The sequence below is a fragment of the Siniperca chuatsi genome, linkage group LG21 (genome assembly GCF_020085105.1).
Source record: "Siniperca chuatsi isolate FFG_IHB_CAS linkage group LG21, ASM2008510v1, whole genome shotgun sequence".
In the NCBI taxonomy this organism is placed as follows: domain Eukaryota; kingdom Metazoa; phylum Chordata; class Actinopteri; order Centrarchiformes; family Sinipercidae; genus Siniperca; species Siniperca chuatsi.
This window is the reverse complement of record NC_058062.1, coordinates 19,448,409-19,472,093: the sequence shown is the minus strand read 5'-3', so window position 1 is coordinate 19,472,093 and position 23,685 is coordinate 19,448,409. Positions and strand designations below refer to the sequence as shown.

Here is a 23,685-nt window from a genome sequence, read left to right as displayed (position 1 = left end):
CTGATTTTACTGTCTAACAATGAATGAATGACCAAATTCTACATCCTCAGCTTTAAGCTATTTATCTGTTTATGTTCGAAGTATAAAACTTAATTTTTTTTATTTGAAAAGAAATTCAAGTCTGGCCAATGAGTAATTGTTAAAAGTTCACAGTCCAGTGAGAGCATTTGTTAGTGTAAATGGTAATCATTGACGTAACTAAGTAAACAACCACCACTCTGTAGTGTGTGAACTGGGAGGTGGTTTCCTGTGCTAAAAGTCCCGTTGCTCTCACTGCTGCAGCATGCAAGCTTTTCCTTATGTGGGCTCTGTTGGGGGGACAGGCAGGGATTTTCCCTGCATTCTTATAGCTGAACAAATGCCTAAGCAGCTGGTTGGTTTCATTTTCAAAACCCCTACTGAAAAATGAAACGGAAGAGGAAACGGGCCGGGCATGCATCAGCAAGGCTTTTAAAAGACCGCAAGTTTAATTATTTGATTCATAGTCCATTCACTGCTGTTTACTTTTTCCCCCTCATCAACTTTTTCAAACATGTATTCAGTGTCTGCATGTTTTTGATGTGTTATTTCCTTGTGGGGACATACCCAAAATTGCAGGGTCCAGTTAGGCTAAAAGTTGTATGTATCGCATGTCATTCAAGCACAAAAGTAGTTTTGAAATGGCTACACTACGGAGAACTCAGGCCCCATCCTCCCTGTACCAGCAAAGTGGCGTTTTCCTTAGGTGCACTGAGGTTCTTTCCTCCCCTGCGCCACAGCCTCTAGCACGCACGCACGCCCACACACACACACACACACACACACACACACACACACACACACACACACACACACATATATATATATACACACACACACACATATATATATATATATTATATATATATATATATACACATATATATGGAATTCATAAACCAGGCCTGTCCAGAGATTGATAAGCCTTCCCCAGCAACCTTCTCTCTCCCATGACCTTTGCTGGACTCCCTAAACCCCCTCCTCCTCTCACTCCTCTGAGAGGACAGACAAGCAGATAGACAAAAGACATTCCGGAGATATAACTTGTGTGATTTTATTTTACTATTTCATGTACTGTTACAGATATATGTGTGGATAACCTATATATGGTGTGCCTTCATAATAGCAGATGTTGTAACATATATTAGGCCTACCATGTATGACATTTAATTAAAACTGTTAATTACTTAGGTTATAAGTGGACAATATCCCATTTTATTCATAAAGTGTGTGGTGAATCCGTGTGCAATGGGGCTATTACATGGAGGAAGGACCTGAGATGAGTTAAGCAGGGCATGTTTAGCAGCACTGTAAACTAACACGTTGCTTTCAGAATATGAATCTATAAATTAGCAGAATCAGTACCACCCGTGCGTGCAGCACACTTTACAATATCCAATTGTGGAGGCAAGAGAATACCTTTTAATTAGTGGTAGGGCTCTATGAATAAAATAACAGTTAGATAGAATTTGTCTCTGAAAAAGGCAGATCATTGTCTGGTGCTGATGTGAGAGCAGCCTTCAAGTGTCTCCCTGCAGATGTCAAGTGCAGAGTTCAGAGTATGCATAAATGACAAAAGTCCATTTCGGTGAATCTATGAATCCAAAGCCTGCAGAGGGAGCACTTCTCTGCATGATGGAGGAGGCACTAACTCGGTCTAGTGAGAGCAGGAGACTTTCCCTAACTTCCCCAGTTAGGTAGACAGCTTGGCGACCAATCCTCTGTGACCTCTTTCAGTCAAAACATTCCAGGATGAGAATAGAGTCTATTTACATGCCTTCTCAGAAGCAACATGCCTCCATCAGGTAAACAAGGTCTCTCTCACCTTTTGAGGCTTGTTTTGTAGGTACAATACTAACTATCAGATAGTTAATGCTGAACACAACCACACCACTGTATAAAATGTAGACATGAGGCCAAATTACAATTTGTACATTTGTCAAATTGGAATGGCAGCTAGAACAGTCACATTCACAGCTTCCAGATCTTGAACAAAGCACCATTCCCCAGGTTTGTTAGCTTTAGAGATTTAAATCTATTACTGGCAGGAGGCAGGATCAATAACAGATTCAAAGCCTGTTTTTATTTTATTTATTTATTTGAGGTATCGGATATATTGCTTCAAACTATATTTGGTTTCAAAGTTACTTTGTGTGGAGAAGCAAAATTTTAAAGTCAACATTGTTTTATGCAAAGCCCATTAAGAAAGAGGAACATCTGCTAATTCTATGGGAGGCCTTAAGTTCAGTTTAGGAACTGGTGAAAATGTTCAAAAGAAGTGATTAAAAAGGCTCACTGTGTGGCAAAGGCGTGTAATCTAAACATCTAAAAGGAGCCTGTGTGTCATCAGACTGCTCCATGGGTCTAAATCACAAGGTCAAAATGTGTGGGACTGACTGAAACTATAATGCTATAGCAACTGAGCATCATAAACATCACTTAAAGTGAACAAAAATGTCTACAGATCAGATCAAACTGGTTGGAGAGTACATCTTAAATTTTGCAACGACAAACAAGCGGTCTAACCTATGTTTAAGAAGTAATACTGAGTTCTGCTTGACATCACTATGTATTGGTATGATTTCTGTACGGGTCAGGCCTGGTCTATTTGGTTCAGTTATCCGCAACATTTTAGGCCATTTGCTTTACATAGGTACCACTATGTGTAAAAATCATTCATGACCCTATAGTCTCTTCTCCAATGTCCAGTTCTTCCGCATCTATCTTCTCCTGTCTCTGTGTGTGTGTGTGTTTTCTGTTGAACACCTCTCTGAAGGGTTTTAACTGTCATCCAAAACACACCGCTGGTCTCTAAGACTTCACGTCTATGTTTGGCCTCTGAAAATGTCTTTGTCTGCAAAGCGAAATCACTGATTTCAAGGAAAGTGGCTATACTGGGCAATAAGCAATTCATTAGGGATTGTACTGGGAGTTTGACTCCCAGACTGGAATCTTGATAAAGTGTGCTGCCAATTATCAGTACCAGGACGTCTTATTTTCATCATCTCTCTAGCTCTGGTTTGCAAATCAGCCTGCATCATGGGCATATGGCATGCGATTACATGTTTAGCGCTTTGTTCTGTGACATCCCTTAACTGATCAGACACTCACACACAGCGTTTGTGTTCATCCACACCACAACGCTGATAACATGTGTTGTATTGTGACATGAGATCAGGGACATTCTGACTTTGTAGTCCTGAGTGCCTGATAGCAGCAGATTGATCATTTTACGTCTTTATTCTTATCACCCTGTGTTGAATTTTTTACTATTAATCTTTTCTTTTGGTGAATTAACTACAGATTAATTTTTAGCCTGTGTTGTGGAGTGATTATTACTATATTTACAGCATGAACATTAAAACATCAAACACACATTCAATAAATACTGCTACATCTTCAAAAGTTTTACTCGTATAAAGTTTAGATGAGGCTGTGAACGACCTCAGAAGTTTCCATCACAATTGCTTGATGTTCTTCTGGCCAGGGTAGTTTATCTTTAACAGCTCTATTTTGGAATGTTTAAACGACAGGGCGTTTTTGTTTAGGCACTTAACGTTGGTATCTGTTTCTCAATTTCTGAACACAAAGCTTCATCATGCTTTTGACTTTTACCTGTGTCTATTCTGGATAGAGTATGGGACTATTTTAATCATAGATTAAATATTACCAGTGTAATATTGCACTTGGAAGATGAAAGGAAGAAGTAGGTCAATTCTGACCTACTGAGTAAATGTTACTGCATTATAATTTTTAAAAGGGAAATGCCTATTGATGATGAATATGTTGTATGATGATATTCATTTGAAGAACACATTTAGGCTAATAAATAAATTCCATTAACATTTTAACATATACCCCATTTAATCAACCTTGAGTCTCAGTAATAACAATAAACTTATTTTCTATAGATGAACATTCGCAGCCAGTGCACAACTGATTATCATCTATACAAGCGCCTTTCTCAATAAGCCTTATTACAATTAAACAAAAAAACAGTACAAAACTCAGCTAATTACACAAAAAAATTAGCAACAATATGAAGGAAAAAAGAATGCACCACTAAGCAGTGGTTGTTTACGTTGCAAACAAAGGCATGACAAAATACTCTTCTATTTGCTTTGCAATAATATCAGCGGGAGCAGAATACCTGATTGAATTAGTAGATTTTTTTTACTTTCTGTCTCTCCTTAAGTACTTCCCTTACTCTCTGCTGTATGTTTTAAGGAGCATTTGGACTTTTTTTTATTTATTTCTGCTTTTGAGTCTTAGAACTTAGGACTCCAATATAGAAGCCTTCTTTTACTTACAAATCCGAGGTGAAGGATGAAAACATGAAACAGATGCAATTGAGGCACTCTCCTACGTATGTTCCTAAAAATGGTTAGATCAAAGGCAGCATCAATGACAAAAGACAACACATCGCCAATCACAAACATAACACAGCTCATATATTCAATGGAACTCCGTGGGTTGTAAATTTTGAATTTGGGATGTGGATCTTGTATTATGGCTATACTATGGGTGCCTCACCCGTTCATCTTTGCACACCTTAATTTTTTCCTCCCACTCCCTCTGTTAGATTGGGTTCTGTGCTCCTGCACGAGAAGTGTGGAAGGATATTCCCCCATGAGCTCAAATTGGTGCCTAAATAGTTTTTCTATTTTCTGCTCATAGAATTTTCTGGCATCCACTGAGAGGTTTGTATGACACATTTTGTTCCAAGCAACGCTCTCAGAGAGATCAGCCAGGACTTTTTATCGTCCCCTGACACTGATCCCTAACCTTATTCTGGCCTAAAGAGACCTCATTTTGATCTTAGATGCTTTATAGTCCAATGCAGAAAATACAGTTTCTTTACAATTCCGTCATTCCGTTATTACAAATAAATCCGTCGACAAAGAAGCAATATGGAAGCATGTACACATGGGCACAGCCAACACAAAACTTAACCTTGCATCCGAAAGATACACTACACTACACTACACTACACTTCAATTCAGTTCAATTACAAAAATGTCAGTATTAGTAACAGAGCCAATAACAATAACTGTAGTAGCAGTTGCCGAGCAAGAACACAGGGGCAACAGGTGGCCCACAACCACAGATCCAGTCTCTGCAGCTCCGGCGGTAGAAATACCTGCTGAAAGCGACAGGAGGAGAGAAACGAGAAAGCACAAAACTATGGGAGAGAGAAGATGTCAAGTTAGTAAGATGCAGTAATGGGATAAAAATGCACACAGATGGAGAGGGAGAGAAGGAGAGAGGAAAGAGGTGCATCATGGGAAGTCTCCTGGCAGTCTAGGCCTATAGCAGCATAACTAAGGGATGGTTCAGGGCTCACCCAAGCCAGCCCTAACATTAAGCTTTATCAAAGAGGAAAGTCTTAAGCCTACTCTTAAATGTGGAGATGGTGTCTGCCTCCCGAACCCAAACTGGGACCTGATTCCACAGGAGAGGAGCTTGATACCTGAAGGCTCTGGCTCCCATTCTACTTTTGGAGACTCTAGAAACCACAAGTAACCCTGCAACCTGGGAGTGTTCTAGTCGGGTAATATGGTTTAAAGAGATCTTTAAGATATGGTGGTGCCAGACAATTAAGAGCTTTGTGGGTGAGGAGAAGGATTTTAAATTCTATTCTGGATTTTACAGGGAGCCAGTGCAGAGAAGCTAATATTGGAGAAATATGATCTCTTTTCCTAGTTCTTGTCAGTACACATGCCGCAGCATTCTGGATTAACTGGAGAGTCTTAAGGGACTTATTCGGGCAGCCTTGCGGAACTCCGTGACTAACTTTGTCGTGCACAGAGGACTCACTGTTAACATGTACAAACTGAGATCGATCTGATAGATATCTTCTTAAAGCAGAGTGGTGGGCGGTGATCTACAGGTTACATCATCTACACTTCATCCGGAAAGTATTCACAGCGCTTCACTTTTTCCACATTTTGTTATGTTACAGCCTTATTCCAAAATGGATTAAATTCATTATTTTCCTCAAAATTCTACAAACAATACCCCATAATGTCAACGTGAAAGAAGTTTGTTTGAAATCTTTGCAAATTTATTAAAAATATCAAACGAAAAATGACATGTACATAAGTATTCACAGCCTTTGCCATGACACTCAAAGTTGAGCTCAGGTACATCCTGTTTCCACTGATCATCCTTGAGATGTTTCTACAACTTGATTGGAGTCCACCTGTGGTAAATTCAGTTGATTGGACATGATTTGGAAAGGCACACACCTGTCTATATAAGGTCCCACAGTTAACAGTGCATGTCAGAGCACAAACCAAGCCATGAAATCCATGGAATTGTCTGTAGACCTCCAAGACAGGATTGTATCGAGGCACAGATCTGAGGAAGAGTACAGAAAAATTTCTGCAGCATTGAAGGTCCCAATGAGCACAGTATCTGTATAAGTTTTGAACGACCAGGACTCTTCCTAGAGCTGGCCGCCCAGCCAAACTGAGCGATCGTTGGAGAAGGGCCTTAGTCAGAGAGGTGACCAAAAACCTGATGATCACTCTGACAAGAGCTCCAGCGTTTCTCTGTGGAGAGAGGAGAATCTTCCAGAAGAACAACCTTCTCTGTAGCACTCAGGCCTGTATGGTAGAGTGGCCAGACGGAAGCCACTCTACAGTAAAAGGCACATGACAGCCCGCCTGGAGTTTTCCAAAAGTCAACTGAAGGACTCTCAAACCATGAGAAACAAAATTTTCTGGCCTGAGTGGCAAGCATCATGTCTGGAGGAAACCAGGCACCGCTCATCACCTGGCCAATACCATCCCTCCAGTGAAGCATGGTGGTGGCAGCATCATGCTATGGGGATGTTTTTCAGCGGCAGGAACTGGGAGACTAGTCAGGCTCGAGAGAAAGATGAATGCAGTAATGTACAGAGAAATCCTTGATGAAAACCTGCTCCAGAGTGCTCTGGACCTCAGACTGGGGCAATCTTCCAACAGGACAATGACCCTAAGCACACAGCCAAGATAACAAAGGAGTGGCTACGGGACAACTCTGTCAATGAGATTGTAATTGGAGCCAAAGGTGCTTCAACAAAGTATTGAGCAAAGGCTGTGAATACTTATGTACATGTGATTGTTTTCATGTGTTATTTTAATAAATTTGCAAAAATTTCAAACACAATTTTGAAGAAAATAATGACTTTTGGATCTATTTACTAATCCATTTTGGAATAAGGCTGTAGCATAACAAAATGTGGAAAAAGTGAAGCACTGTGAATTATTGCCGGATGCACTGTAAAGATTAGCCAAAGAAAGAAACTGCATCTGTCCCACGTTATCAGTACTGTAAATAAAAGACACATGGAGTTGAAGTAGAATGTTTTTTTGGACAGAGTTCTTTGCTGTATTAATTAACCCTCTCTGATGTTCATACCAGTAAAGGTCATCTGAAGGACTTGCTGATAAAGGAGGAAGTCCAGAGTTCAGTTTGGTCTCAGTTCTTTTTTTTCTTGCTAGGAATTTACATGACTCAAACTTAAACAGACCAAACCGAAGAAGTAAATGCTCTGGAGTCAAATTTAAACGTCTCCGAATCAGGTTTGTTTCATTGTACCGACAGTGAGTGAATGAGTGTGTGTCAATCGCTTTCTGTGTCCTCGAGCTGCTTCGCATCTAAAAATAATACCTGTACAGGATATGTCCAAAACCACATGATTGAGCGTATTTAAGAAGGATCACTGATAAGCAAGAGAGGAGTGGCCTTGTCTCAGTTTACATTGGTTCACATTTCTGTTACTGAGTTACTGTGGATGTGTGTTTGATTTAATGTGTCATCGGATTTCTTTAAAATCTGTGTGTGCTGTGTTAGTTTACTATGTCTATAGGTTAGATATTGTTAATGTTGTTTATATGTTGTATGTATCAGTGTGTCTGGTATCTTTAAAATAAAAATAATACCTAATTTGTTAGATGGAAAGGTTAATCTGACACACACACACACAAACACACACATCCGATTGAAAGCAAGTGAACAATAGGCTCTGTCAAACATTTAGACACGTAGTGTATATGTAATTTCCCTTAGAGCGCCCTTCCTCTGCACTGTTTGGATTGGCATTTTCCCAATGTAAGATTTGACTTACCAGGTCCCATGTCATGGTGTGTGTGGTAAACCTGATCAATCACAAAGAGCTGAAGGAGGAGCATGCACTCTCTAAAACAGCATTTTCTGTTTTTATTGCTGTTTCCTTGCTCCACTTTCTATTTTTTATCACAACATCCCCTTTGCCTATCTTTCAATCTGTCAAAACAAACCAAAAGAAAATGAGAAACCAACAGGAAAACAAGAGAATGTGTATGCACAATATACCAATCCAGAGTCAGAATCGTAATAAAAAAAGTAATAAAGGGTGAATTAACCTTTATTTTGCAGAAATCTCAGTGATACTAGACAAGGAGTGAGCATAATTCTGAATTAGCTAACCAATGAATTAATAAGCAAAACTACGAGTCTGCAGCCGTGCAGACAGCTCTGTGAGGCTGTACTTAGGAACAGCGGTGCTTTGATCTAAATGCTATCGTCTCACAATGACAACATGCTGATGTTAAGCAGTTATGTTTACTATGTTCACCATCCTAGTTTACAGTGTTAGCTTCCAACATTTGCTAATTAGCACTAAACAGAAAATACAACTGAAGCTGACGTGAATGTTTAGTTTTGCAGGTATTTGGAAATAAACCAAGGTTTTAGACAAATTCAAATTTTGACTTGATGGTGGCGCTAGATAAAAAAGTCAGAGGATCAGCAAAGTTATTGCAATTCCTCCCGAGAGGGGCATGAATGTGTGTGGCAAATTTCATGTCAATCCATCAAATAGCTTTTGAGACATTTCACTCTGAACCACAAATTTCAACTATATGCTGGCGTTAGAGGAAAAGCAAGAAGATCACCCAAGTAATCTGGATTCAACCTCTGGTCACCATGAATGTCTGTACAAAATTATATGGCAATCGATCCAACAATTGTGTTGAGATATTTCAGTCTGACATTGCCATGAGAGCCACAGCGCTAGCATTGACTAAAAATACATAACCAAAAACTTATTCTTGGAAAGAAAAAGAGAGCAGTAGTAATAAATGAGCACAATATTTGAGTGCACCAAACACCAACGGGACCAGGAGTTGTTGTTTTGTGGTTATTAATATTAAACTAAGTCGACCTTTAATGAACTGCGCCATTACCATACACTATAGCTGCGCTCTTCCTGCACTTTTAATTAGCTTATTGCACAGTGCAGTTTGCTTCTTTACCTCAGTATTCAGACATAAGCTGTATTAACACCATCTCCACCCCCACTGGTTGTTTGCTTGTATGTTGTCTGTATAAGCTATTTTCTTATGGCATTTTATCCCTTTTTCATTTTCTTTAAAGTCCACGAATTGACTCTTGTATTTAAAGTATACATTTGGTGATCACACATAAATCCCACCACTGAACGGCACCTACTTCACTTGCAGAATGTATGTGAAAACAGTTCCACATGCCGACCGTTAAATGAGCTGATAAACTACACACAGAATGCGAGGGCATGTTTTTTGCCCTGTGCTTTAAATGTTCACAAATGTCTCCCAGAGGGGGTAAATGTTGCAATAGACCCAACCCCCAAACAAACCAAGGTGTTTTATGCTTTGGGCACATATGAATTAGCTAATTTAAACTCTAGAACGTTGATCCCTTTAATGCGATTGAATCTGAAGTGTTTTGAGGACACAACTCTGAAGCATAAGGGTTCATGGATCAATATAGAGGCGGATCTTGGCATCTGTGAAAAGTCAAGTGTAACAAATATCTACTAACTGCATTCTGGACTGATGATACTATTTGTCACTGTGTTCTTAACTTTAAAGACACTGCACAAAAGACAAATTAAAGAAAGTTGTATCATACATGTTTCTTTTATTTTGATAACAGCAGGGTGAAACTAAATGACCCTTGTCTTTAGGCCAAAAATAAACTTTACATGCAATGTCAGTGCAAGTCCATATTATGACATTTTTTTCCAGTTTTTAAGCCTCTTTTTCTCTGTCTGCCAGGTTCAGGCTCAGGTGTGCAGCTCCCTGGCTGTCGCCCAGGCCCTGGCAGATGACGTGGACTGCCATGTGTTTCCCTTCGGAGAGTTCGGAAAAGGACGGATCAAGAAGCTACGCATCAGCCCCGACGCATTCATACAGATCGGCTTACAACTGGCATACTACAGGGTAACACTTGACTGACAGGCACATGAGCACAAAACACACAATTGTGGTGGTATAGTGGCAGAAATGTACATTTTATTTATGACATTTCAATCGAGACACGTCATGAGTCAGTAAAACAATATGTGGCCGAAACTGGCGAGCGAGTCCTGAAACACCAGCCACAGTGAAAATGAAATAAGTTGGTTCAATATTGTCCAGCCCCAACATATTCAAACATTATTCCCTGTGGAACTGAAGTGCCAATATGAATATAGATGTTTAATTGTGTGGCCAAGTGTGCACATTAATTCAGTCCTGACAGTGGTGCTGGTTCATATGATGGTAATATGATCTAAAATGACATTTGCTAACCCAGGGGAAATGATGCTCTGACTACATCCACTAGGAATGGTGTTTCACACTGTTGCCTGTAAATGATCAGGGCCAGTATGAATAAAACTTGTAAGAAGTTGTCTTAAGGTGTCATGGCTGCATCACAGCTTCATGGTTAAGACTACCCATCATTCATTGTGTCCAAACGCTTGCATGCTTCAATATATTGAAACGGGCATGGGGAGAGCTGATATAAGGTATGTCTCCTACAGTTATGTTGACAATATCAATATATCCTATTTGGGATATTATTAATAACAATCTTAGAGTTAAAGAAGGATATACTGTAGTAGGGGCGCCCTGGTAGCCTAATCGTCAAGTTACCTACCACACAATACCCATCTAACATTGGCCGGGGCTCCTGGGGGTTCTCCCCCGGGGGGAAAAAAAGTCATTTAAAACACATTTCCTGCATTTCTACACCACCTAACCTGACTTATGGTAACAGTAGAGGATCATTTCCAAAACATAAAATAATCATAATTTTGTATAGGCCCTACTCAATCTTACTGTTAGATGAATAATATGAGATTGTGTGTTCCTCACTAGCCCGCTGCTGTGTGGGGCGAGGGAGAGAGCGGGGCAGCAAATTAGCCTGAGATATTAACAGTAATTGGACAAAATCACAGAGGGGATGTAGTGGTAAAATAAAAGGTGGGTAAACTATAAATGTCCGCTGGCTAAACTGTCCAATGTTAGATAATGGAAAACTCATTAAAAGATGAGTAAACCATAAGTTGCATTTGAAATAATGTGTGTTTATGTGCATTTACCCTCCACTACATCCCAAATAATAAAATCAACAGGGCTAATGCAAAATTACACTTACACGACTGATTTGGCTCTTCACGAACGTCCTATTTCCACAGCCGAATCCAATCCAATTGCTAATCGGTTCGGCATTTCAGCGACATTACAATCCTACTTTTAGCTAATTTAAAGTTTGGCTGGACTCAGTGGGCTAAGTGGGTTCATTCAACATACGCTAGCCTATCTTTTCCTCTGTTTCATTTCCGAAAATGCTCACTCCTTCTGAGGAGACCACTTAGTACCTCACTCTTAGAATTTTAACGCACTTAAGACCAACATCTTCCTCTGACTGAGCGGCTTTATACACAGAAGGATTTTTTCATCTACCAGTCCCCTTGGCCGATGAGTCAAAAGCTAATTTCGGACACTGACTATAAATATCCATGCACAGGACAGTAACCTTTGGTCATATTCATTGCTTTTAAGACCAACATTACAGGGAGTGCAGAATTATTAGGCAAATGAGTATTTTGACCACATCATCCTCGTTATGCATGTTGTCTTACTCCAAGCTGTATAGGCTGGAAAGCCTACTACCAATTAAGCATATTAGGTGATGTGCATCTCTGTAATGAGAAGGGGTGTGGTCTAATGACATCAACACCCTATATCAGGTGTGCATAATTATTAGGCAACTTCCTTTCCTTTGGCAAAATGGGTCAAAAGAAGGACTTGACAGGCTCAGAAAAGTCAAAAATAGTGAGATATATTGCAGAGGGATGCAGCAATCTTAAAATAGCCAAGCTTCTGAAGCGTGATCATCGAACAATCAAGCGTTTCATTCAAAATAGTCAACAGGGTCGCAAGAAGCGTGTGGAAAAACCAAGGCGCAAAATAACTGCCCGTGAACTGAGAAAAGTCAAGCGTGCAGCTGCCAAGATGCCACTTGCCACCAGTTTGGCCATATTTCAGAGCTGCAACATCACTGGAGTGCCCAAAAGCACAAGGTGTGCAATACTCAGAGACATGGCCAAGGTAAGAAAGGCAGAAAGTCGACCACCACTGAACAAGACACACAAGCTGAAACGTCAAGACTGGGCCAAGAAATATCTCAAGACTGATTTTTCTAAGGTTTTATGGACTGATGAAATGAGAGTGAGTCTTGATGGGCCAGATGGATGGGCCCGTGGCTGGATTGGTAAAGGGCAGAGAGCTCCAGTCCGACTCAGACGCCAGCAAGGTGGAGGTGGAGTACTGGTTTGGGCTGGTATCATCAAAGATGAGCTTGTGGGGCCTTTTCGGGTTGAGGATGGAGTCAAGCTCAACTCCCAGTCCTACTGCCAGTTTCTGGAAGACACCTTCTTCAAGCAGTGGTACAGGAAGAAGTCTGCATCCTTCAAGAAAAACATGATTTTCATGCAGGACAATTCTCCATCACACGCGTCCAAGTACTCCACAGCGTGGCTGGCAAGAAAGGGTATAAAAGAAGAAAATCTAATGATATGGCCTCCTTGTTCACCTGATCTGAACCCCATTGAGAACCTGTGGTCCATCATCAAATGTGCGATTTACAAGGAGGGAAAACAGTACACCTCTCTGAACAGTGTCTGGGAGGCTGTGGTTGCTGCTGCACGCAATGTTGATGGTGAACAGATCAAAACACTGACAGAATCCATGGATGGCAGGCTTTTGAGTGTCCTTGCAAAGAAAGGTGGCTATATTGGTCACTGATTTGTTTTTGTTTGGTTTTTGAATGTCAGAAATGTATATTTGTGAATGTTGAGATGTTATATTGGTTTCACTGGTAAAAATAAATAATTGAAATGGGTATACATTTTTTTGTTAAGTTGCCTAATAATTATGCACAGTAATAGTCACCTGCACACACAATCCCCCTAAAATAGCTAAAACTAAAAACTACTTCCAAAAATATTCAGCTTTGATATTGAGTTTTTTGTGTTCATTGAGAACATGGTTGTTGTTCAATAATAAAATGAATCCTCAAGAATACAACTTGCCTAATAATTCTGCACTCCCTGTATAATTGGATAATTGTTTTTCCTGGCTCCTAGATTCCCCTTTTCTTTTTAGTTTATCTGTCATCACAACCAAATATGGGAAGCATGTCATTAACCCTCCTTTCCTGGACAGACCTTTCCTGTTATATGTTTGTGTCTATGTCCCTGTCTTGGCTGGCATTTGTATTTAACTTTGTTCTTTCATGGCCTGTCTTTGATTTATTTGTCTCACACATCCTCAGTACTCCTCTTCCATACCGCTGACCTTGAAAATGATTTCTCCCACGCCCCTCTGTTTCTGTTGTCTGACCTCTTTGACCCAAACTGCAATAAGTTTAATGTATCAATAGCTTGATACCAACATTATGTTATACTTGTACATTAATGTTAGCTTAGATGGCCAATTATTAACAATTATCATTGTTTTTATTAACTTTGCAATCTTCAAATGTGTCTTTAACAATGACCACGTGTTTGCAACCTCTTCTCTCCACCTCCTCCTTCTCCTCTCCCTAAAGGATCGTGGAGGTTTATGTCTGACTTACGAAGCGTCAATGACCCGTCTGTTCAGGGAGGGCCGGACAGAGACTGTGCGATCATGCTCCAATGAGAGCTCTGCCTTCGTCAAAGCTCTAGAGGATGGAGAGGTACTGATAAATTCCATGATTCAGCTCTCTTTCAAGTCTTTAAAGTAAAAGCTCACACAGAATTTTAAACTTCTGCAAACCCCAACGTCCATCCAAACTCCAGCGTAAAATCATCATATTGTCACAATAAAAATTACAGTTACAATATTAGCTCAGATTCTGTTTTGTGCTGTATCTCTGGTGAATTTAAAGTTTATAGATGATTTATAGGTGATTTTATTTTATAGATATCAGTGAAAGTGTGATTTGGTTTGACAGGCAGAGGAGCAATGCAGGCATCTCTTCCGACTGGCATCAGAGAGGCACCAGAACCTTTATCGAATGGCTATGACTGGAGCTGGAATTGACAGACACCTCTTCTGCCTGTATGTGGTCTCCAAATACTTGGGGGTGGAGTCACCCTTCCTCAAAGAGGTAAGCTTTTTGTTTTGTTCAGTGTTACATTGCTGTTTTAGTCTTTTCTGATCGTCTCAGTGACATACACAGAATATGCAAAGTTACTACTGTGTCGAAGCAACTCTTACATACAGTAACAACACACTTCACGTGTGTGTTTTGTTTTATTATTCAGCCATATATATATCCAGCCTTATGACACAAATGTTGCTGCGTCTTAATATTTACACAGACAGGTTTTAGACTGATTGCTGTTTAGGGATGGGAATTGATAGGATTGTATTGATACCAATGCCATTATCTATTCTGCTTATCGTTCCAATTCTTTATCAATTCCCTTATAGGGAATATTCAGCTTGAAATGATCCAAAATTTTGGACACTTTGTCGTTTTCCTAGGCCTGTCTCTTCTCTTCACCCCTCGCTATTTTCTCTCTCTTTGTCCATTTTGCAATCTGCGCCATCAAATCACGTCTTTTTCACATCACCTGTCCACAGCGTAACAGTGTTGTGCGACAGTAATAATCATCCGTGCAAAATAGGGCTATAGTCAGCCAAAGAAAATCTTGATTGACTGAAATTCTACCTACTCTTCAATTAATTGGTCAATGGGGGGAAAAATCTGCACGTTATCTCTAGATTAACTTAACACTGAGTGCACTCTACCTGGTAGCTGCTGCTCGAAGAAACATTTCAGCCCTAATAGCCATGCTAGCGGCTCTGTGAGAAACAGTGGTGCTTTGAGCAAAATGCTAACGTCAGCATGCTAAGATGCTCACAATGACAATGCTAACATGTTAATGTTTAGCAGGTATAACGTTTACCATGTTTACCATCTTAGTTTAACGTCTTAGCATGCTAATATTTGGTAATTAGCACTAAACACAACAACTGAAGCTGGTGGGAATGGCATTAGTTTTGCAGGTATTTGGTTATAAACCAAAGTTTTTGACAAATTAAAATTTGACCTGATGGTGGCGCTAGATGTAAGGTCATGGCATAGTTGTTTAGATATTTTACCAGATAAGTAAAAGTATTTTTCCTGTTTGGACACAACACAAAAAGACGGTGATGTAATCAGTCCTTCGGTGAACCGCCCCTTTCTCTTTTTCTCTCTCTCCCGCTTATATTCCAGGTTTTATCAGAGCCTTGGCGTCTCTCCACCAGTCAGACCCCGGTTCAGCAGATGGAGCTGTTTGATCTGAAGAACCACCCTGATTTCGTATCGCTGGGCGGAGGGTTCGGACCTGTGAGTGGCACACACTTTCCTCTAGTTGTAACTGCAAATGTGAATGGCATACTGGGTGCATGTTTTTTTTTTATAGTCAGAAGCTGACTATATGTTTGTAAACAAACACAATGGTGGTGTGTAAGGTATTAACACTGAGGTCATATGATCTCTGTGGTCACGTCAGGTTGCTGATGACGGTTATGGGGTTTCTTACATCATTGTGGGTGAAGATATGATCAACTTCCACGTGTCCTCCAAATATTCCTGCAGTGAGACTGTGAGTAAAGCCTATGTTACTTTCATCAGTTTTTTGGTAAGCACTTTGGGCTGCATCTTTGCATGAAATGTACTATACAAATAAAGTTAATATTATTATTATCAGTGTTTAGATAAGGTACTGATCATTAACTTAAAATAATGTAGTCACACTGAGGTTTTGGTATCAAACAGCAGTGATGGAGAGCTGCCATTTAGCACAAAGTTTAATGCCATGTAGAGTGAACAGGGAGGAATCCTTTTGTACAAAAAGCAGAGAGATGGTTTTCTATGTATTTAAGTTACTTTTGCTTTTTCATTTACTTTTCAATATATTAACTGCACATTTGTGACCAAGACCAAACTAACCACCTGCATCACTGGAATTTTAAAACACTGAAGTTCAGTTTCAACTATATTTACTCCAACTGGTATAGTAATGTCCATTGAATTAAAACTGACATGATTGCTGCACTAACAATAGAGGAGGTGGCCATTGTTGTAATGTCTGAACACACATTAACCACTCTACTGTGTGTTCAGACATCCAAAAACGAAAAGACGCTGAAAGGCTGTTTCTCGTCTCTTACTCAACCTCTAACTTCCTGATATGTTTCTGCTGACCTCTTCATTTACAAGTGTTGTGCTGACTACCTAATTTACATATAATTCTGAGGCATCGCTCACATGCATTGTAGCATTTGGCATCAAGTTCAACTTTTGCAGCTGTCAATCTGCTTGTCACAGAAACAAAACCAACGTGCAGCGTTTTTCTCCCTCACCGCACAAGCGCTTCACTCCGCCGCTCCTCTGCAAGAAAATAAGGCTAGGCTATATGGACAGAAGCCCTAACGGGATTAAAGCTTCACGCATCCAGGGGAAAAGGCATATATTAAAGATCGATCTTGAATTTTATGAATCGATATCGGATAATTCAAATGAAGTTTGATTTGAATCGGAAAATCGTTTTGGTTTTTTTAACCCAGCCCTATTTGTTTGTACAGTATGGCTTTCTAAGCATAAAGTAGGATTATATCACCATTCATTTATTCTTAAAGCACATGACAGGACAGAACAAACTGTGCAGTGCTTCGCTGTCTGTTTTCAGTTCCCTTTTCACATTTTTATTCTGGAATCCTGTGTTCGTGAATGGACTTAATGGAGCTAAACTGACAAATCAGCCAGGTTGCTATATCAGCCAATATAAGCTAATTGCAGATATATTTGTATTGGTGTATATGTTGGTTGATAAGTAACAAGAAATTGCTGTATATAAATGCCAAACTAGGTTTGAGTTCATTTAGAAACAGAGGCTCCATTACATAGTTTGTCCTCCATAGAGCATTGACAAGTCCATTTTTACACTGTAAAATGTCCCACTTAGTATAGGTTGTTTGTTAAAAAAATCTAATATTAATATTGGTATCAGCCTAAAAAATCCAGGGCTATAATACTTAACTAATTTTACCCACTTCTCTCTTTCCACATCCTGTCGTCTCTTCCTCCTTCTCTCTCTGTGGTTTTGATTTAACACTTGTTTGTCTCCTTTATAGGACTCCCACAGATTTGGAGCTCAGATAAGTAAAGCGCTCCAAGACATCATGACTCTCCTCTCTGCTGACACCAAAACCTCCTCGTCCTCCAAAGGCACAGCCCAGCCCAAGAAGCTCCTCTGAAAATGGCGGAAAGCATCTCACCATGTGGACAAATATTCCCTTCCAGACATCTAAGCTAAGCGTGGAAAGCATTAAGAATCCATTATCTAGAATCAGTAATGTTAAAAGAACAACCCATTATGTGACTTAAGACAGAAAAGCCTTCATTAAACTGACAAAAGTGAATTTAAGAGAAAAACAGGGCACAATGGCACTGTTTTTCACCTCCTGCTCAGCAACAAAAATGTAAACACACCTGCGTCAGAGCACTGCCGAACCCTCAACTGAATGTTATAATTTACATTCTTCCAATAAAAAAGTTCAAAAGCCTTTCTGCATGAACAGGAGCTATTCAACATTAACACGAACACTTTCAGGGTTTTTTTTTGATTCAGCTACCTAACACGAGAATGCGAAATGCTTCCAATCCCTGCTTTCTCTGAGAATATGAAACCAGTGATGGGGGATTTTTAAGAAAGAGGGAGCAATGGTCATCACTTATGGGGCAGCTGTGGCTAGAGAGGGTCGTCCACTAATCAGAAGGTCGGCGGTTCGATCACATGTCGAAGTGTCCTTGGGCAAGACACTGAACCCCGAATTGCTCCCGGGGGCTGTGCCTTCGGTGTGTGAGTGTGTGTGTGAATGAATAGTTTCTTTGGACTGATGAGCAGTTGGCACCTGCCATCAGTGTGTGTGAATGGGGTGAATGTGATATGTAGTGTGAAGTGCTTTGATTGGTCTGAAGACTAGAAAGGCGCTATATAAGTACAGTCCATTTACCATGTTGAAGGTCATTGCTAAAAATCTGACAGTTTGAGGGGGGAAAAAAGGAAGTACAACATGGCGGATAAGACTGAAGCAGAGATAAATCTCAATGAAGGGAAAGAGATACTTAGAGACCAAAACAGCCCCAATTTTTTTTGTCATTTAATTTTTTATATCAAATGGGACTAGAAGTTTATAAGCTAGACAATGATAGTCCCAGTCTAACCTTTTTGATTGGTTCCTATAAAAGTTTTTCCAGTTGATGTTCAGGGTTACTTTGACCCATCACCCGATCTCTGGACAAGCCATGGACCACAGCCTGAATCAATAGTTAACTACTTGATGCCTTACGTAAATCTTCAGTTACAGGGAGAATGTGTGTTACTGTTGTTACAAGTTACTGCCTATAATCACAGTACAATGCATCCAAACTGGTACTGTGGCTTTTGTGCAACGTCTACTAATTAATGTGTCGTGTCTCCCTCAAATTAGTACGCCTTAACATTGGTTGCCAGTTTTCGTTGTGACCATTAAAGGTGCCCTGTGGTGTTTTTCTTGTAAACCAACAAAACTTGTGTTTACATTCAGTATTTCTCATGAAAAAAAAATTGAGTCTATCCTTGAGGTCTAACATTCTTGTTAAATGCATTTTCTCCCTCCCTAAAACATTTGCACAACAGGGACCCACTCGTAAAAAAAAAAAGAAAAAAGATTGCTCCATGGTGCTTCTAGTTGTCAAAAACTCCACAGGGCACCTTTAAAGCAAACTGTTGACATGCTTAGAGTGTCTGTAACTTGTTTGAGTCGTTGGGTATTTATTTCAGGTTGTGCAGGAGGATTTGGAGCAGTGGTGGACAGAGTATTCAGATTCTTTACTTAGGTAAAAGTCCTGCATTCAAAATATTAAGTACAAGTACAAAAGTACTATTAGCAAATGTACTTAAAGTATATTAAGTACTCATTATGTAGCTGAATAGCTACTTATATTATTTTATCATTATTAATGATTCATTAACACATAAGCAAGATTTAATGTTGTTGCAGTTTGAAACATCTGCAAAGTAACCAGTAACTATAGCTCTCAGATAATTGTAGTAGAGTTAAATGTCTTTTCCTCCGAAATATTCAAGTAAAGTACAAGTTTCTCAAACTTGTACCTTAGTAAAGTACTCGTGTAAATCTACTTTCACCACTGGTTTGGAGGTTTTCATTTTAAACTGTTAAGAAATCAATGTTTATCAGTTTCAAAGTAACCTCGAATGTAGTGGTTTGGGACTGGGAGTGGTCACTGTTTGAACTATTGTTTCAGGGTTGTGATTCAGGGCCCCTGTGCCAGCTGGAAGGCCGCCGACTCTTTTGAGCTTTGAGTCGCAGCACTGTGCTCAAACGAGAGCCATGAGAGCACCAAATGCCAAATGATAGTTGCATTGCATTAATTTTATTTGATGCCTCAGAAATGTAAGTTTAATTTCAGTCATTAAAAAAACTAATTTGAATTAGTAGTTCCATGATTCACACGATTCAGCTACATTTTCAATATTGGACAACCCCATAAAAGTGATAACATATTTTTTCAGGCTGTATTTTGACCCAGATGAGGTGGATAACTTGCAATGTAGCTCTGGAAGTTTTATTTGTAGTCATGTGTATGAAGAATGGAGGGAAGGAAAGGAGAAGATAAATGTTTTTCTTTCCCTTTTCATTTCCAGTTCAGTGGATTGATGTAGGTGTAGTGTTTTAGATCCTTGTAAGGATATGCTTCAGCTTATCAGACACAGTTGTGTTTTACTGCTGTTGGATGAAACACACCTCACATGTTGGAGATGGTCAGAAGTGGACGGTTGCTGTGTGGGATACAGTTGCATTGCCTTGTCATTATTCTTACTGCCACTGAAACAGTTATTTGTCAAGCATTTGGGAAAGGGATGAGTTGGCTCCTGCCAACTCTTAAACTTCCCCCTTAAAGTAAGCACACTTATTAGAGCAAAGACCAAGGCTCAGGATTTAGATTTACAAATGGTTCTAAATAATGCAGTCCACTTCTGGGCCGGTGGTGGGAGATCAATCAAGCTATCAAGCTATGGCATTTAAGAAACACACATGTGCCTGAATTCAGATATTCATTCAGTAAAACAGTTTCAATGCAATTTTTTAATCCATGCAATTCCTAAGGGAAACCTTGTAACGTTTTCTCTCTGTGCTGTGTGTGTGTGTGTGTGTGTGTGTGTGTGTGTGTGTGTGTGTGTGTGTGTGTGTGTGAATAAGAATGTACTACAGTTGCTCAGTTAGTTGCTGTTAGCATCATCAGGATAACTATTAACTCGCTGCACTACATCTCTGCTCGTGTTTTCTAACTGTACTCTAACTGATATCTCTTTTTTTTCTTATATCTCTTGTTCTCAGTTTTGTAAAAGATTTGTAAAGACAATTTCTACAGCTCCAGCAATGTACATTAACAACTTCTCTACTTCTCTCCACTTGTGACTTTTGTTGTTTTGTTTCTAAATGTGGAAGGCCCAAAAGCTGCTTCTTGGTATATTTCTTCTTCAGTAATCAAAAGATTAAATCTTGATTACAGGAAAGTGTTCAAAGATTTGCTGACAGAACCAAACCGGTTTCAACCAGTTTGTCACGATCAGACGGTCGAGGTCATGAAACACGACTAAAAGTTTTATTATGTTAGCATCAAAAACATTTGTCACGATCACATGTAAACAATACATTTAAAATCAGTTTTAACTCCCCATGTCCTCTCCTGCCTTCCATACTTCCATAATATAAATTTTTGTAAATCTGTTTAGGGAATACCATAAATAGTCCCTCTGTCTCTTTAATAAGGGCTTCTTATAATGTTGGTACATTTAAGATTACTCTGTTGTTGCAGTTTGGACAAGAGCATTCAGTTAAATGCATCGAATACAGTACAGATGTTATTTAATTCTCGTTACAGTCCATTGTTCATCACTTCATGCCTCAGCCTGCCTGAAAAACATGAAGCCAGACAAACCGATTCTATGCGTCAGTCTGCTCCACTGTGCCATGTTTTTATCAAGTAACGTGCGATGGAATAAGTGATGCAATCATGTCTTCCGGCGTTAGCACTGTCTTTTCTTACTTTTTGATTATGGGATACATTTTTATTGTTTATTTCTGTGTAACCTGTATAATTGCTGTTTTTACTCTCGGTTAATGGTCGGTGATGCTTGAACATTTTTGATGAATTTGTGGGTATTGTAGTATTAAATGATATGTTAGCCCATGTTTACTGATTTTACACTCCAAAAGAAGCTTATTATTGCTGGGGGTGATGCCGTGTTATGTGAAATAAAATACTTACTGACCCTACAGTGATTGTGTGTTTGGTCTGTTCTTTATCAGTGAATTCTTATTGCTATTGGTTATATAACCGTCAAGCAAAGACAAATATTTCTCACTGCAGAATAACAAAACAAAACTCCAATGGCTAAAATAAACTACTTTACCGCTCAAGATGGATTTGTTTTTGAGTCGAAGCGTACATGACTGGCCTTACCAATATGGTATTGGTAATATGGATATTACAAATCCTCTTATATCATTTTAAAACAATACAGAATGACAATTTAGGGCGCTCCGGTTAGACAGACAAGTTCACGCAGGATGTGTTTCATGACAGCCAAATCTTCCACAAATCCTGAGTTGGTTAGTTAGATAGCCTTTCGTTCCCCACTATGTACGCTGTTCTGAATGCGACTGATGTCTGGAGTAAGTCAGCCTGTAAATCAATGAAGCTGTTTAAAAGGGGTTTCTTTTTCTTTCACCTGGGCTATTTCCATCGACCGAGATGGAAGGGCACTTATGCTAGAAGCGCCACCGCATCCCCTCCGTCTCCCTGAGAGGCGCTCTCAGCCTCAACTTGACCTGGTTCTGGGGAGTGACTGGGCAGGAGAGGAGCCGCCAACTCCATGTGCATGTGCTAGTAGCTGCAGAGGCACCAGGGTTAGCGCACGGTGCCTCCGCTACGTTTTCGTTGTTATTCTGATTCAGCTTTTTGGAAGTGAATCCAAAGTTAGCAAGTAATGAATTTTGCTTTTTCTTTGACACATTTTCCCGAATGATGCGTACTGAGTCTGTATTTTTTTTACTGAGTGTAACCATGATGTGGAAGCACAAACAAAAAATCCACTGCTTTTCAGGTTGTACGGTAACGTTAGGTTTTCCAAACCACACGACGTTTGGATTGCGGACCATTTGCAACAGTGCTACCCATGGAAGAAGGCCTTACTAGAAACAACTGCGTATTCAATGGCAATATAAGAGCAAACACCACAATATTTTTTCTGTATTCATATTTGTGACTAAATGTTTTGTAATTTGACTAATGAATACTGGACATCGTAAGTATTTGACAAGTCTAAGTATAGTGTCTTTTGACCTGGACCTGGTCCAATGTGGTCTAGATGTGAAAAAAGCAGTGCCGTTTTTTGCATTTTCACAAATAGGAAAGTGGGTTTCAGACAGGTTAAAGGTGATTCTAATCCAATACATGTCTTTTTGTCAAATTCAGCAATTATTTCCTTGCGGTCCGCTAGCTGCCCGTTCAGTGTGTGCGCTGAAAAAAAAAATCCTGGCTCTGTAAATGGGAAGTAAACAAAGTGGCTCGGACCGAGCCACACAACACTATTCCAGCCATGATTTGTGCGTCAGGTAACGTTAAATGACTTGCCCACGAACATTCATCTTACTTACAAGTTTTCCAAGATATGCTGTTACTGTGACGTTAGCTATAGTAGCAGGAGAGTTGTGAGTCTGGAGCAAACCAGCTCCAGACAGCGATACTCCAACCCACAACTTAGCTAACGTTAGTTACGTTACTTTCTGTGTCGTTGTTCGCCCTATATCGTGGTATTTGTCATGCTATTGGATTTCTGCAGAATTGCGTACCCCACCTTTTAAGGCTTTACCTAAAATGTCTAACACACTTTCACAACAGCCCAGCAAACATTTCGACGTCGATCAGACGTCTAATCAACATTGGTCCTGGAGGTTGATACGACGTGAAGATTTTTTCTGACATCGTTTCAATGGCTCATAGACGACATCAATCCACGTTGTTTCACCGTTGTATAGACGACATTATTTCATCTAAACACCCACATAGCTATGAAAAACAAACTGTATTAAGAAAAATTTCACAGTTACCTTGTCGTGTGCCAACAAGCACAGCTCTTGTGCTGCATGTAGATAATTATATTTCTCAATCTGTTTATAAACATATTTACAACCATTAGACTTTACTTCTCAATCCAAGCAAACATTTCCTTAAACTGTGTCGAGGTCAATACATCCAATAGACGTCGAGTCACAACAT

General features: G+C 39.7%; 1 protein-coding gene across 2 annotated transcripts in view; it reads left to right on the top strand.

The window, feature by feature from the left end:
- Window positions 1-21,682, top strand: part of cpt1a2b (carnitine palmitoyltransferase 1A2b) — a 46,782-nt gene extending 25,100 nt beyond the window's left edge. The window contains exons 14-19 of one of the 2 annotated variants that reach the window (XM_044180307.1): window positions 10,083-10,247; window positions 13,906-14,034; window positions 14,293-14,448; window positions 15,565-15,678; window positions 15,845-15,937; window positions 17,469-21,682. In XM_044180307.1, the coding sequence (XP_044036242.1) occupies window positions 10,083-10,247; window positions 13,906-14,034; window positions 14,293-14,448; window positions 15,565-15,678; window positions 15,845-15,937; window positions 17,469-17,591 (780 nt within the window). In that variant the 3' untranslated portion in view covers window positions 17,592-21,682. The remainder of the gene's footprint in view (window positions 1-10,082; window positions 10,248-13,905; window positions 14,035-14,292; window positions 14,449-15,564; window positions 15,679-15,844; window positions 15,938-17,468) is intronic. The other variant, XM_044180308.1, reaches the window with a different exon arrangement.
- Window positions 21,683-23,685: the final 2,003 nt, after the last annotated feature.